Source organism: Neolamprologus multifasciatus, chromosome 5 (genome assembly GCF_963576455.1).
Source record: "Neolamprologus multifasciatus chromosome 5, fNeoMul1.2, whole genome shotgun sequence".
In the NCBI taxonomy this organism is placed as follows: Eukaryota; Metazoa; Chordata; class Actinopteri; order Cichliformes; family Cichlidae; genus Neolamprologus; species Neolamprologus multifasciatus.
Window position 1 is genome coordinate 30,716,086 of NC_140443.1, and position 14,952 is coordinate 30,731,037.

General features: G+C 41.5%; 1 protein-coding gene across 2 annotated transcripts; it reads right to left on the minus strand.

Moving 5' to 3' along the window:
* Positions 1–1,151: 1,151 nt before the first annotated feature.
* On the minus strand, positions 1,152–14,738 carry lrrn1 (leucine rich repeat neuronal 1). 2 transcript variants are annotated; one of them, XM_085159870.1, is made up of 2 exons: positions 14,268–14,738; positions 1,152–4,278 (listed from the first exon to the last, which is right to left on the minus strand). In XM_085159870.1, exon 2 carries the CDS (start codon positions 4,129–4,131, stop codon positions 1,978–1,980), a length of 2,154 nt encoding a protein of 717 aa, XP_085015996.1. In that variant the 5' UTR covers positions 4,132–4,278; positions 14,268–14,738; the 3' UTR covers positions 1,152–1,977. The 2 variants fall into 2 exon arrangements, with proteins under 2 accessions (XP_085015996.1, XP_085015997.1); XM_085159871.1 differs by lacking the exon at positions 14,268–14,738 and adding an exon at positions 13,538–14,261.
* Positions 14,739–14,952: the final 214 nt, after the last annotated feature.

The following is a 14,952-nucleotide window of genomic DNA, read 5'->3' on the forward strand; positions in this document are numbered from 1 at the left end:
CATTGAAAACTATAATTGATGACAGAGAAACAGCTGCTACACATAAAGTAATGAATGGCTGATGAACTGTCCATTGTTTTTCCCCCTGCAGCGTAGGAGATTTGTCTCCATTGCAGCAATAATTGAGGCGAAAAGGGGCGGAGAGAGCATGCAGGAGAATGAACACGTTGTCAGGGGAGACTAAACGGAGATCGTCTGATTGCACCACAAGGCCCAGAGCTGTCAGTCAACATCAGAAACAAACAGAGCTTCAGGACTCCCACCGGAGAGACACTTTTTCTAGACACAGAGCCATCGCATTTCGGATTTTCATTGCGATGTAGTTCTGGACCTTGCTAGGACAGTGCTGGGCTGCACATTACTCAACATGAATTTCTCTGTTTTGTTTTGTTTTTTTGCAGAAAGGGCACTGTATAATTTTACTGACGGAGAAGCAGAGATGATGCTAATAATATTCCAGTGAAGGAAAATCCAACATGGCACACTGATTAATAATTTTCAGCCTGAGAAATGATGTATAATTTATGAAGCACAACATGCAAAATGAGAATATGAGACAGTTGGGTAATTATTAGAAAGGTTTCCTGGTGGAAAACAGTGCTGCAGCCTTTACTGTAATTGTTGATTATCCACAGTCCCCATTTCCTTTGGTTTGTCTCGATTATGTTATACTTCCTGGGGTGTTTTCTTTCTATTATGGACTTGGGAATGCTATGGCAACAAAAACATCCACTGTCTTGGGTTTGATTGAATAATTCTTGGTTTTTCAAGTTACTGTACCTACTCCAAGGTATATTGTGCAGTAATTATAGTCTTCTGAGAGAAGAATTTAAATTGTTCTATGATAACTGCTTTGCAGAAAGAAACTGCTATCTTCAATTTTCTTTCCATCAACACTTAGACCACAGCCTAAGTCTTGACAGACTTGGGTTACAGCCTAACACCTACAGCTATTCTCATCATACTGATATTAATAAAACCCAACATAGGAGATTAATAGATGACGAGTTTTCCCCTTTAAGAACAATTTCGGCTGTTAAACCTTTCAAACCCTGTCATTCATCGATTAATCGATGGCTGCATGCACCACACAATGGTAAATGAATGGTATTGCAATAAAAAAAAAAAGACGCTTGGTGTTGAAATCATGGTTTAGAAAATGTGAGGAAAAAAGATTTTATTTAACTTGTTCCTCAACGAACAACATGTTGGTGTGTGTAAACCACAACAAAACCAGTGATTGTAGACATATTATAGCAAAATAAGAAACAAAGTATTTAAGAAAGTTAAAAAGCCTTACATCTATTTACCTAGTTTATAACATTCATATTTCTATTGCTGGCTTACAGCAGTGGCTCTGCAAACTTAAACTCTAAATTAAACATATGGTTATTTTAACAGACAAAAAGAAACTTAAATCATAGCTGATACAACGTTACGGAAGAAGTTCTAACATTATTCAATAGACAGTATATCAAGTCTAAACATACTTTGTCAGCTTATATTTGAGTTGATAGACAAATTAGTATATATATATATATTTCAGTGCACAACAGTCAACGGTGAAACTGTTTTACAAGAGAAAGAAAGATTACAGTCTCTAACAGTTTTGCCAGAGAAACGAATCAAAAACATCTTGGATTTCAGTTTTTTTTTCCTTTGCTCACGCGTACCGAATCCGTGACGATGCTCATGCTGTGTTCATCAAAACGAGTACTAAAAGTAAAGCACAGTGACTACTAAGTCCAGGAAGCTAAACAAAGCTGCCGTTTTGTGTGTCAAACTGGGTAAAAAGGCAGTATGCTAAACTAGAGATTTGAAAATGGCGGTTCATCGCCCGCTTCAGTCTGAGAGAACAAAAAATAAATAAATCAAGAAACAAAAAAAGGAAAAAAAAATGCTCAGTTCACTTTTACACAAAGAAGCAAATATGTATATTTGTGCTCCTAAAACAGTGTCCCACTTGCAAAGCTGCTCTCACCACATGTAATAACTGCGTGTGGTGTCCACCTGGCTGGGTTTGGTCTCAGAAGAACCCTCTTTGTCCTTCTCGCTGTCTGCCTCCCAAAGATTGATAAGGGGAGGGTACAGCTCATTTAGTGGTATTGATGAGGTTTTCTGCATATACTTTTTCAGGGAATGGTGATAGTTTTTCCTCTTCCACCTCTTGGCAATGTAGACACCCAGGGAGGCCAGGCTGATGACTGCAAACATTGATCCCATGACTGCTGCAAGAGCAGTGTTGGTCCCTTGATCCGACATTTCAACGGCGAAGGTAGCCTGCTTTGTCGTCACATTAACGCATGACTTTTGCGTTTGCTGGTGGATGTTTGAGACAGTGAGGCACACCTCATACTCCGTTGCTGGCTGCAAATGTGTCAGGTTGTATTCATGAACATCCACGGGTACTCTGGCAGTGTAAGTAATATGTGGGTTGTCTATTTTCATGGTTGCAGATGACCACTTGAGGTTAGAGGTCATTACATTGGAGTTTATTTTCCAAGCAACGAGAATTGAGTGAGATTCGGTCTGTTTGACATTGATCTTCATAAGCTGCGTGCTGTCTAACAGGGTGCCATTCACCCTTATGGCAGTCACTCTAGTGTCAGCTCCCTCTGAGTTTTCGGCCACACAGGTATATCTGCCAGAGTCTTCCACTTGGATGTGAGAAATTCTCAGTGTACCTTCACTACTGAGGCTGTACTTGTCAGATATGGTGTCGATGGATATCTTGTTTCCCATGGGCGTCACCCAGTAGATTTCAGGCTCCGGCTGGGACATGGCTCTGCAGTCCAAGTCCACGGTCACTCCAATGTCCAGATTTTGGTGGCTGGGGAAGGTATCGTGAGAAATCATGGGCAAGCACTGGTTTGCTAAGTTATTCTGCAAAACTTCACGCACATGCATACCCCTGAACTCTGTTGGCATGGCACAAAACATGGAAAGAGGTTCCATAAAGCGGACTGTTGTTTTGTTGGAGCTCATCCACTGGATGACACAGTCACAGCGCAGGGGGTTGCTATGGATGCTGATCTCTCGTAAGTTGGGCAGTGAGTCCACTGTGGACTGATAGAGGGCATTCAGAGCATTATTGTTCAGCATAAGGCTCTCCAAAGCTGGAACATCACGAAAGGCCTGGCGGTGGATGTAAGAGAATTTAGGGTTGTTTGTAGCCTCCAACTTAGTGAGTTCAGGGAGATTATCCAAAGCGTAACGGTCAATTGAAACTAGCTCTCCCATGTTGTTGATACCAAGCTCCTTCAGTCTCAGCATGTTCTTGAAATCTCCTTCTTGGATCTTGTGCACTGGGTTTTTGTTCAAATCCAAGAACTTAAGGTTAGGTAGTTTCTGAAGTGCTCTCTGAGGAACTCGGACAAGCTTGTTATCATAGAACGAGAGACTCTCAAGATTGTCAAGTCCTACTAAAGCATTTCCAGGAATGTCTGTCAAATCCATTCCAGCCAATACCAGGCTTCTCAGGTTGCCCAGTGGTTTGAAATTAAAGTCCATTATTCCAACAACAGGATTCTCCCCAATCATTAGGATCTCTAGATTGGGTGTAGATTCAAACCACTGGCTGTTGATGGTCTTGAGTTTGTTGGAGTTGAGGTGAAGCCTGAGCAGATTATGGAGCCCAGAGAAGGCATTGGCAGAGATTGTGTTGATCTGATTATGGTTGATGTAGAGTTCCTGCAGGTTGCTGAGATCCTGCAGACAGTAATCGGGCATTTCAGTGATCTGGTTCTCCTCCAGGTGAAGTGTGGTGAGCTGGGACATATTGGTAAGACCAACATCTCGAATGCTACTGAAATTGTTCTGGGATAGGTCCAACTCAGTTAGGTTAAACAGCTGCTCTAGCTCCTCACTGGTCCTGGCAATATAGTTGCTCTGTAAGAGGAGAACCTGAGTGTCACTGGAAAGATTTCCTGGAATGCGTGTCAAACGAAGATCATTGCAGTCTACTGTGATGGCTTCTCTGTACGTGGACTGGGGGGTAAACCAGGGTCGGATCTCACACACGCACAGCTGGGGGCACTCATTGCTCTGGACAAAAGATAACCCTGCTGATACCAGGATCAGGCCAATAAACACCTGGCCCAGAAAAAGGCAGTTTAACCTCCATCTAGCCATGATGGAGAGGGACAGCAGGTGGGTCCAATGACTTGGGAAAACGGTGTGTTACAGTCATCAACCAGACTTTCCACAGATTATGTCCTGAAGTCCATGAAATCAAATGCTCAGGAAATTCACTGCAGGATCTTTGAGTTTCAGGATAACCTGAAAAGAAGAAGAAAACATGTATGTCATTATACTGAAAATAATCTCCATCTCATTTTTAGAATATAAAGGGTTGATAGTTTTTAACTAGCTTGTTAAATCTTGGCCCTAAGATTTGAAAAGACAATACCAGTACCGGTTTGTTGTCCAGACTGAAATAGCAACTATTTCCATATCCAGACACTGGTGCTAGCTTTACAAATATCTTTGTTGCCCAGAAAATTAATCTTTGGGTGTATCCCCACTATGGGTACCGTGTCCGAGCACCTCTGATCTTTGTACTGCACTCCAGAGTTCTTGAAGATGTTGGCCCAGATGATGTTCAGTTGGACTTGAGCATAGTATACACGTAGTGTGATTACTGAGCAACCAAACACAGAACCTAAATCCTTCCTCAATGACAGCTGCCCTTGTAAAAATAATCGCTAAGTAATTAACACATCTATAAGGCATGTGAGAGGACAGTGTGTCACTGCTTCCAAATATGGACTCAGTTAAGCCACAAAATGTTAAAAGAAAATCAGAAACTTCCTTAAGCTCTGCAAGAGCACTTCTCAAAAGTGTGAATGTGCGTGGGAGAGAATGGGTTGAAATGCTGAGACAACGTGAAGTGTGCTCAGGCCAGAATCATTAGGTGCAGTGTGAGCACAGACCAGTGGGGGGATGGGAGGGGGGGGAAGGGGGGGGGGGGTAGCAATTGCGCTTGGGCAAGGTACAGGTGCAACTGAGACCAGCCTAGTATATCCTTAATGACTTTTGTGCCTCTCTGACTGTTCTTTTTGTATATCTCACTCACTATTGGATGAAACATGATACAGAAATTTATGTTAAAACTTAAGTGAGCCTATATTATAACATGGTACATGGTAAAGATTATACCCGCTAAAGATCAGTATTGTTGCTGCCGTGGGCATGTTAGTATGCTGATACTAGCATTTAGGTCAAAGCGCCACTGTGTCACAGTACACCTCACAGTTACCCCGACATGGATGTATCCTCTGCTTAATCTTGTTATCTGTAGGAATTAATGAAATATCAAAAATCGTTAATGTCTCTCGTAAATGCAGCAATTACACAAGACAGAAGATTAAGTAAGAACAACTGCCTCTCCACTATCCTTGTGAGACTTGTCGTTATGTGCAGCATCAACAGTTTTGAGAAAATGCAATTTCAGCTCATTACAATGCATGCACAAAACACTGCTCTGAACTACTTGGAAACAGCTCATATTCCATCGAGGGCTTTCATCTCTCCAACAGGCCCATAAGGACTCGATCATTAGCTTCTCCGAACATCATTACACCCTGTGAGATATTGGTACATGCCAAGCCTCAAAGAAAAACAAAAAAAAAAGATGCACTGCTTAATTTTTAATGCAGTGTCTTCAGCATTCAGAATTTGGGGCAAACATGAGAAAAGATTTCAGCAGGCCTAGGATTTTTTTTTTTTTTTTCACAAATAGTTGAATATAGAAAGAAGAATATCAAAAGTTTATTTGTTCAGCTCTAACAAGGCTTAAGACTACAAATTCAAGGAGTGGGTTGTTAGTTGTGAGAAGAAGAGAAACCTTGATCTGGCCATGCAGTCACTTTGTTTAAGGAGTAGGAGCTTTAAGTGGTGTGATGGGCATCTGCTAGCCCATATGGCAGTAACACCTACTTCACCGAGTTGGAAGATAAAGCATTAAATCTGGCAGCTTTTACTTGAAAGCACTGCCACGTTTTAGACCCCCCACTGTGTATGACGGCAAGTGAAATACAGTCATTACATTTTTCTCTAGGACTGATAATGCTGACTTTGGTGTGGACTTCAATATTGTAGCTACCGTACAGAAACTTTACTCTGACTCCTTGACTTTTCCACTGGATGAATTCGGATTATGTTGGTGACGCTCCAGGCTGTTCTTTTAGTACACCCACGGTTGCTGTTTTGAGTGAATCTCAATAATCATTGGATGCACTGCCAATAAAATATATCTAACTTGCCCTTTTGCCTCTGGAGATGAAATGTAAGATTTTTTGTGGAGCCAAAACTTTTTAAAATCCAATGTGGTTTTGTATTCATTTATTTGTCGAGTATTTTCCCTCAAAATTAGATACAAAGGTAAAGAAATTCCCATCAGCTTCAGCTGTGCTTACTTCCTGTTAGCAAATGCTAACATACTTAAAAGCTAAACTAAGATATGGGAAGGCTTACCAATATGATAGCTATGGTAATACTACATTATCATTGTCTCTGTTATTAATGTAAGCACATTAACTTTAGCACTTGGCTTAAAGCGATGCTGCGCAGCTTTACATTCAACAGCCTTTCTTCTATTTTCGATTTGTTTACATCTTTACAGCACACATGCATTTCTCCCACTTAATAACTATTGTCACTGCTGTATCTTTACTAATGCTAATTAGTAATATTAGGTTGTCCTCAGTGGTTTTTCAGTAAGCCACAGAGACACTTAAGCTATCCCCTAAGTTAATTAGGCCTATTTAGGACTCCACCCACCCAGTGTAGAGCCACACAGCAGCCTTCACAGTGGTTCCACCTTCTTTGTGGTCAACACCAGCTTAAGAAGATACCGCTTAAGAGGCTTTCGAGCAAGAAAGCTGAGTAATACATCTGAATGCAAACTGCCTGGCAACAGCACCAAGGAGACAGCAACGCGACTCTGTTCCGCCTATACCAGGGATTCCCCTTGGATAGGGCGGAGCATTGGTGAGACAGATCTTGTTTTTAAGCTAAAGGCTGGTATTTTGTGACGATTGCTGCATACGCAGTCGGGGTTTGGCAGATGGAGATGATGAAGTGCAGATTAGCTGGGTGTAGTGTACTGGAATCAGACCCAGAGGCGAGAAACAGGTCACTTGGCACTTTAATTAATAGCAGCACATCAGTGGAATCTGAGACTAGAGAGCCCGAGAGCAGCGTTAATGCATGGATAATCTCGTTACAGAAACAATTGTTTAAGTGCTTGTTTGTCACTTGGTCAATGACTAAATGTTCTGTTGTTATACGGTATTTAAAATGAGTTCATGGGACTATCTTCAGAAACATGGATAAAGATGATGACAGTATATGTAAACTTTTTAAACTTGTTCTGTAAATATTGAAATTATTTTGCATAAAAGAGCACAATTAATGATAAAGGTCCATTCTGACACTGTTAGATCAGTGTCATCCTAATGAAATGACGTGTTTCAAAGCAGTGTTTAAATCCATATCCACGACATACGACTGCAAAACATGTTTAAAATATGCCACACATCAACATTATAAGGCAGATGTATGAATATATTATTGTCTGCCCTCCTGTATTTAACACAAATGGGGTTAATCTTAGATTCTCGCCGCCTGCTGAATGCTGACAACTTTGTCAGCTTTGTCCTCTTTATACAATGTAAGATTAAGAAGTTTCTTATCCCTTTTGGTACTGTACAGAAAACACAACTCATACTTTAAATGCTGTTTTGATATATCTACAACCACGTAAAAGGTGAAAATGACATAAATATCAGAATCCTGATTTTTTTTTCCAAACACGGAGTGAAAGATGTCTGGGGCCAAAACTGATAAAGGTTGCACAAGTCAATTGTGAGCACAAATACACAGGAAAGCTTAAAGAACCCAGGAGGTGGAGGAAAAATCAACAACACAAGAGCGAAGGCAGGAAAGAGGAAAAAACAGGTTTTAACCGCAGGTACCTCTGAACCTGTGAATGGGACACTTGAACCAAATGCCACAGCTTGAGATTTCAGCTCTGTCACCTCAGACATTAATAGCAGTTGGTTATGAAGTGTTTTGTGTCATCTTCTCGTCACACCGATGGGTAGGTGTTTTAACATCACAGCTCACAGAAATGCATCGGTAACCTGAACTGCAAAACTTCTCAACTCTTCGACAGACACACATTTATTTTTCATTAGTCTGCTTGACTCATTTCAGCTCTCATGACTACCTTTACTGTATAATTACACATTTTACCCACACAGGCACACTTCAGATAGGTTTCAATGCAATGACTGCAAAAAAGAAAAAGATCAGATTCACAATTCCTTCCACAGGAAACTGAATGATTTTCTCTGCCACCTTCATCATTAGTGGGTTAAGTCTATTAATACAATATCTACGCAGTTAGCAAAGTGATCTTATGGTAATCACAGCAGCCCTTAGAGTGAAGCCAGATGCACCTATTAACGCTAATGGGGGATTGTGGCTTGCTTTCTAAATTTCAGATCTTGGCAGTGTCCTTTAATGATTCATTTCCTGGGATTTGACAAAATGCATTAAGCTCATCTCGTGGTAGGGCAGAACTTTTTCATAGTGCCAAAAGAAATTAACTTAATTACCCCGGGTGGGCACAAACGGACACCTGTGAAAACAGCTGCACATTATCTATGGAAGACATGATTTCTGCTGTGCAATGCTCTGGTGAGACACATCACAAAGACATTATTAAGATGAAATTTAGGCATTTGTTGGTTATTTAAGTTGTTTCTAATGCAAAGCACATCCATCTTTTGCATCACAGTATCTCACGGTTACTCAGCTTCCTCCTTTCAAAAAGAGTGAGCTGACCCTGCCGTTTAGTTAGCCCTCAATCCACTGATACCTCAGTGGATACTCAAGCATCACAACAGGGCACATAGCTCATATGTAGATTACAAAGAATGTGAAAAAGAGGCTTTTATAACATTTGTTCAAATTGTTACATGCATAATTAAATTAATAAGTACACGCAGGTGCCAAATCATGTTTTTTTGCAACTCTGTTTCCTCACCTTCCTGTCTCCTTTCCTGTCTTGTCACTTTTTAATAAAGGCATAACACAAAAATAAATCTGAAAAAAGAAAGAAAAAAACCCCACTTAGCTCGTTTTCACCAGCTGCACATGTGTGCTTCAATAAAAGCTCTCAAAGATGAAAGAAACATACAAAAGAAAAGCTGAAACAAACAGGCAATTTATTAATTTTTTGAAACGGGAAGAGAGAGGGGCAAAAGGAAAAAAGTAAATATAAATGTGCATTTAATTTGTTTCATATGCTCTAACTCAAAAATATTTTAACGAATAATTTCCCCATTGTTATTATGACGGGTCCCATTTATTTGGCTAACTTCGAAGCTCATCCACTTAGCATGGATAGCGGCAGGTACAGAGTCTGTCAGTACAACCGAGTCTGTCATGCTGTAAAAGCCGACCCTGGTCAGTTTAGAAACTTTTGATGCAACACTGAAATTTCACACTCTAATGGGAACCGGGACACATGGCATTTACATCTGACCTCAAATATCCCTAAAAATATCACATTTGTCTGCAGGAACTGGTGAGCCACAGGTCATGACCTGGCTAATATGCTAATACTGTGTTTGATAATGACAGCATCCAGTTTCCCTGCATCAATATCTGTAGAACGTGTCTGTGATGAGCACTTAATCGCGGTTCCTGTGTGTGCAGTGGAATATGTCATAAAGTACAAAAGATCTCTCTCTGAAAACGTTCAAGCTTCTAAATTATGTCTGTCTGATTGCATTTTTTCCCCTTAAATGTAACATCAACTGAGAGTAAAATGCAAAATATGAAAAGGAGATTTAATAAACGGATAACAAGAGTTTTGCATTAGGGCTCTCTCGGGAGCCTGAAATAGAACTCTCCCTTCTGGTCCAGGTTCACCTTTTAAGTTTTACTTTATTAGTGTGCAAGGATTAAAAAAACAAAACAAAGCAAAAAAAAACCCAGATAAAACAGAAATGAGGGAAAACAAATTACAGGCGGAGCAGGTGAGATAAACAACCCCAGGGAGGCTATAAACACATCATGACACAAAGGGAACCAAAGTGAGGTGACAAAAACACTCCTGAATTAGATGAGAGAACCTGAGTGACGGGAAGCAATATGTTCTACAAATAACACAACAAGAGTTCGAAGTGAAAAATATAATCTACCTAAAATGTCAGTTAACAAAATAATGATAATTATATATTATAATAATATTGTATAATGTAATAATAATAATGGTTAAACCTTCCTCAGCGGCTCTTGCAATGTAAACTTTTTTATTATTCTTATTCTTATTAGGATGATGAGGTCATCCGCACTTTTCACTTGCCTTCCTTGCAGGGTCTCAAATAGCCGGTGTTACGTACACGTTCATGTATTTTTGGAGAGTACTGTGACAAATTAGTCACCATGCTGGATTTCTGCCATATATTAACATATGAGCAAGTGTGAAGGCTCAAGTGGTTTTATAGCAGATGACTCACTTTAGGGTTTCCCTGGCTGGAAATGACAGGGCTACTTCGTCACCAGGAATGTACGCATTATTTATTTTACAACAGCTTCATTTCTGCACTTCTTAAAATTGTTTCACCTTCAGCCAGAAAGCCCACGATGTCCAGTGTGTAGAAATCTGCATTTAGTGCATTTGATGCATACTGCAAGTCTGAATTACACAACAATGTCTCGGAGGAACAACAGCGAGTGAGATCTTACAGTAAGTGGGACATGCAGACGTTGAAATGGCACAAAACAGGCGGTTTGAACTTGCCACTGATCCCCCCCCCCAAAAAACCCAGTACAGGATAAATTACCCAGACAAAAGCTGAAACGACTAAACAGTCAAATGTATAGTCAATCAAAAGAAAATTAACCAGAAACTGTCTCCAAAGTGATGATTTAAATCTTAGCTAACTGAAATGGGATTATCAGCAATGTCACCTCTGAGGATGGAAAACGATAATTGCCACTTTTTAAACCAGCTTTTTCCTCTGACTTTTAAAACAGCCGATGAGAAAAATAATAGGGGAGATATTTTTAAAATAAAACGTCTCCATGGACCGAATTAAACTTGAGCCTGTTTATGGGCTTTTTAATAGCAAACAGAATGACAGATATCAACTTTGAAGCAGTAAAAAGAGTGACAGTAAAGCAGCAAGGACATTAGTGCTGATAATTATTTTTAATGATGATCTTTGTTCACTTACTGATGTCACTTTTGTCTATTTTTTTCTCACCTCTACATATGTATCTATTTATGGGAAGACTAAAAGCAATTCACCAATGACTGATGACCTGTTATAACTGGATGATGTTCCTATAAGCTACTGCAGCAGCAGCAATGTGTTTGTTAAAGATCTCAAAGTGCTGACTGAAAAAAGTACAAAAAGGACTGTACTTTTCGTTTAATTTCCACAAAAGTCACAGTGACACACCTTCCTACAAATGTTCTAAATATCACCCGACAGGTGTATGAGAGAACACAGTGTCCAGTGCTGTTGGATCAGCTTTTAATCAGCCAAGTCCCCGGTACGAAGACTGTGTGATGTTGGATTTCTGCCTTCTGCACGCTCTAGCCTGGCAACTCCTGTCAACTTTGCCAAAACTACACACGTCTGTTGCGGGCTGCTTACTGCTGTGTTCTACGTTTTATAAAGGAAATCAGTGGATAACATCAAAGCCTGACTGTCCTGAAGATTTCCAGGGTTTTTTGGGGGGAGAAGAACTTTTTCTTTTTTTTTATTTACCTTTTTCATACTTTGTTTTGTTAAAGCTTTTATTTTTCAGGTCTTCCTCTATGATCCTAAAGACTTCTTCTTCAACTGTGATCACACCAGATGCACAAATGTTTTATTAAACTCTTACATGTGGGAATACGTGCCATTTATCTGGTCAAAGAGGAAGTGATAAGAGCATAAATGATCAAAGCATGCAAACATAAAATATGTTTTTTAGTTACAAAGCTGATTAAAGGTGCGCACCATAAATTTTACACATGGACTTCAGTTTATGGACACAAAAAGCTTTACTTAGCTGGGGAAATGTGGCAAACAATATATTTTGTAACTCTGAAACATGCTTTTGAACACTTACATACACAAAAAAATCCCTGATATCAAGCTACACTCTGGGAAAAGCAGGATGCTGTGGTTTAAGCGCTGATTCACATGAAACTGAGACTGAAGGTCAACAGAAGAGTCATTTCCTGCCATCATTTTTTACACCAATTCCCTTAACTGCACGGGGTGCAAGGCAGATATTGTAGTAAATACAACCTTTTATGCTTTTGTTAATTTTACAGAAGCTCTTCAGCAAAGCTATTTTAGAATTTGGAAAGCAATCCCAGAGCTTCCTGCTATGACGATCCTACTTTCACCAAGCTGGCAAATCTGCCTAGTTAAAAGCTTAAACTGCACCTGTGACACCTAACCTGCAGCACTTGGAGTTAAATTATTTCAAAAGATGATGTTAGGTGAATGACAGTTAAGTGTGTTATGTAAGCAAATAGACTCTTTCCTGTCAAGCCCCTGACGGGTCGGAGAGGAGTGCTGGAAGAAAAGGAACAACAACAGGAAAAAATAAGTTTAAAAAAAAGAAAGAAAGACACTGAAGACCAAAAATAGCTGTCGCAGATAGTTTTCACTGTGATTAGCACTCAGTTTCCCTTCACTCCAAACAACTTCTGTTATCACTCGTCTGTTCTCCACACCGAGGCTTTAATAACACACTACCACCTAGCACTTAAGCCCTCCCACCATACCATGCACGCAGCCTGTATACTAATGTCTTTACCAAAGTGTCTGTGGAAGACAAAGCTTCAACGCCTCAGCCCTTCTTACAGGAATAATAGTGAGTAACCCAGCTCCCTCCTCTCCACCCTGATTTATACCCTCGGGACCTAACTGTCGGTGGTGGTGGTGGGGGGGCTTTAACCTCCCTCCCATGAGTTCTGATGTCTCCTAAAAACCCTACACAGAGATAGATGTAGAGAAAGACACCTGCAACATATGCACAGTATAGGAGACAGTGTGTGTGTGTGTGTGTGTGTGTGTGTGTGTGTGTGTGTGTGTGTGTGTGTGTGTGTGTGAGAAAGAGAGCCTGGTGGTGCGCACTTTGTCCATGTGAGACCAGATGCTCCCTTGGCATGAAAAAGAAAATCAATCAGGTGATCCTGCCTCATCCAGCTCACTCGGTTGTGATGAACGATTTGACCTTCTGTTTGCTTTGCAAATCTGAGCGAAAGAATCAACTAAAGAAGGCCAAGCGAATGTCCAACCTTTAAACACTATTAACTCTACTAAAAAACTGCACCGAGAAGCCTCTAATGTTAAATTGCTGAGGCGGCACTTTAATTTGACCCACAGCTCTCTGCGAGGAAACACGACTCTGGGCGCTTTGGGTTCGGGAAGAGGCCATAGACAGCAGAAATATAAATAATAATAATAATAAAGAAAAAGTGAGACTCCACGCATTAAAACACTCAAAAACAAACCTGAACTCTCTACAGCGAACCCCACGTCTGCCTGAAGTTTCGTTGAGTGATGCAACGCAGCGGCAGCAGTCTCCCGTCACAAAAGCGCAACAGCTGCAGCGACACAAGCAGCGTTTGTGAGCCACAATGGACCCCCCGCTAATGCAACCCCATTCTCAGCACAGCATCTTTCGCAGTGGGCCCCCTCCCCTCCCTCATAAGGAGACTCTGGCGACTATTTTTTTTTCTCGCTTAAACCGGAGGGATCGAGACATCTGCCGACACACTTTAACATTAATATGCAAATCACATCCACGCGCAGCGCCGAGCACGCCGCACGTAGCCCCCGCTGGCACAGCAAGTGCCGCAACGAGATCAAAGTTTGTTTTCGGTGGAATAAGATTCGAGGCGTAATAAGAGTCGAAACGTGTCGCGCACTGTAAGGTTAAACGCTCTCACGTGTGTTCAGAGAAGACTGCAAACCTTAACTGATGGGCTGAAACCAGACTGCATGCATAAAAAATGCCCTTGAGTGCGTCTGCATCCTAAATATACCCAAACTCGTTGCGTGTCTCTTGCAGGGGTGACGGATATCCACACTCTGTGAATCACTACACACATCAAACATCACTAATCTCTTTCTGGCATCTTCGTTTTCATTTCTTTCTTATAGAAATTGCAGTTCATGAGAGGAAACTAACGCGATAAAGCAGAGGGAACCTCTCCTTCCCCTCCTCCTGTCGGGTCTCACCTTGTTGGCATTCCAGTCTGATGTTCCCGAGCGCACGGGGTCCTTTATCCAGACACACGCGTCAGCGCACAACAATAAACGCCACCGGTGCCAAGTGAACGGGGCTCATCAAACAGCGTCCTAACACATATTCCGGTATCCCGGTGGGTTCAGCTGGCGGCTGTTTACAGCGATTTGTCGCTCCGAGTATCCGATCAGTCCCAGGGCGCCTCGGAGAGAGGCATGGTGTGGTCTGCACAGAGATCTTGAACCTGCTGCAACCCGCCACCGACTGCGTTGTCGCTCCGATATTCCTCCGCTCTGCCACAACCACTATAACCACCGCCACAGCCTGCACCTCCTCCTCCTCCTACGGATGGGAGAAGAAAAATTATAAAAACACCTGGCACTGTCCAGACCGCTCAGCTGATTACCCAGCAGGCTATTGGCTGAGAGCGCCTGTCTGTCACCGCCGGCCAAAGCAAAGCAGAGCACCATCTGCTCCGGGCTTGTGATGAGAACAAAGGCAGGAGAGGGCGGCGGGGTGGCGGGGCATGGGGCGTGGGGCATGGGGGGAGGATGTGTGTGGGTTGGGGGTTTGGGGGTGAAGTAGTGGACCTACAACTTCCCCTTTTAGCCTCCTTTAGATGCAAACCTCGAAGACAATATAATGTGTTACTGGACACGGGAGAATTATTATTATTAT

What these genes read in the sequence shown, in the direction of transcription:
- lrrn1 (XM_085159870.1), bottom strand. Translation starts at nt 4,131, where the DNA reads ATGGCTAGATGGAGGTTAAACTGCCTTTTTCTGGGCCAGGTGTTTATT.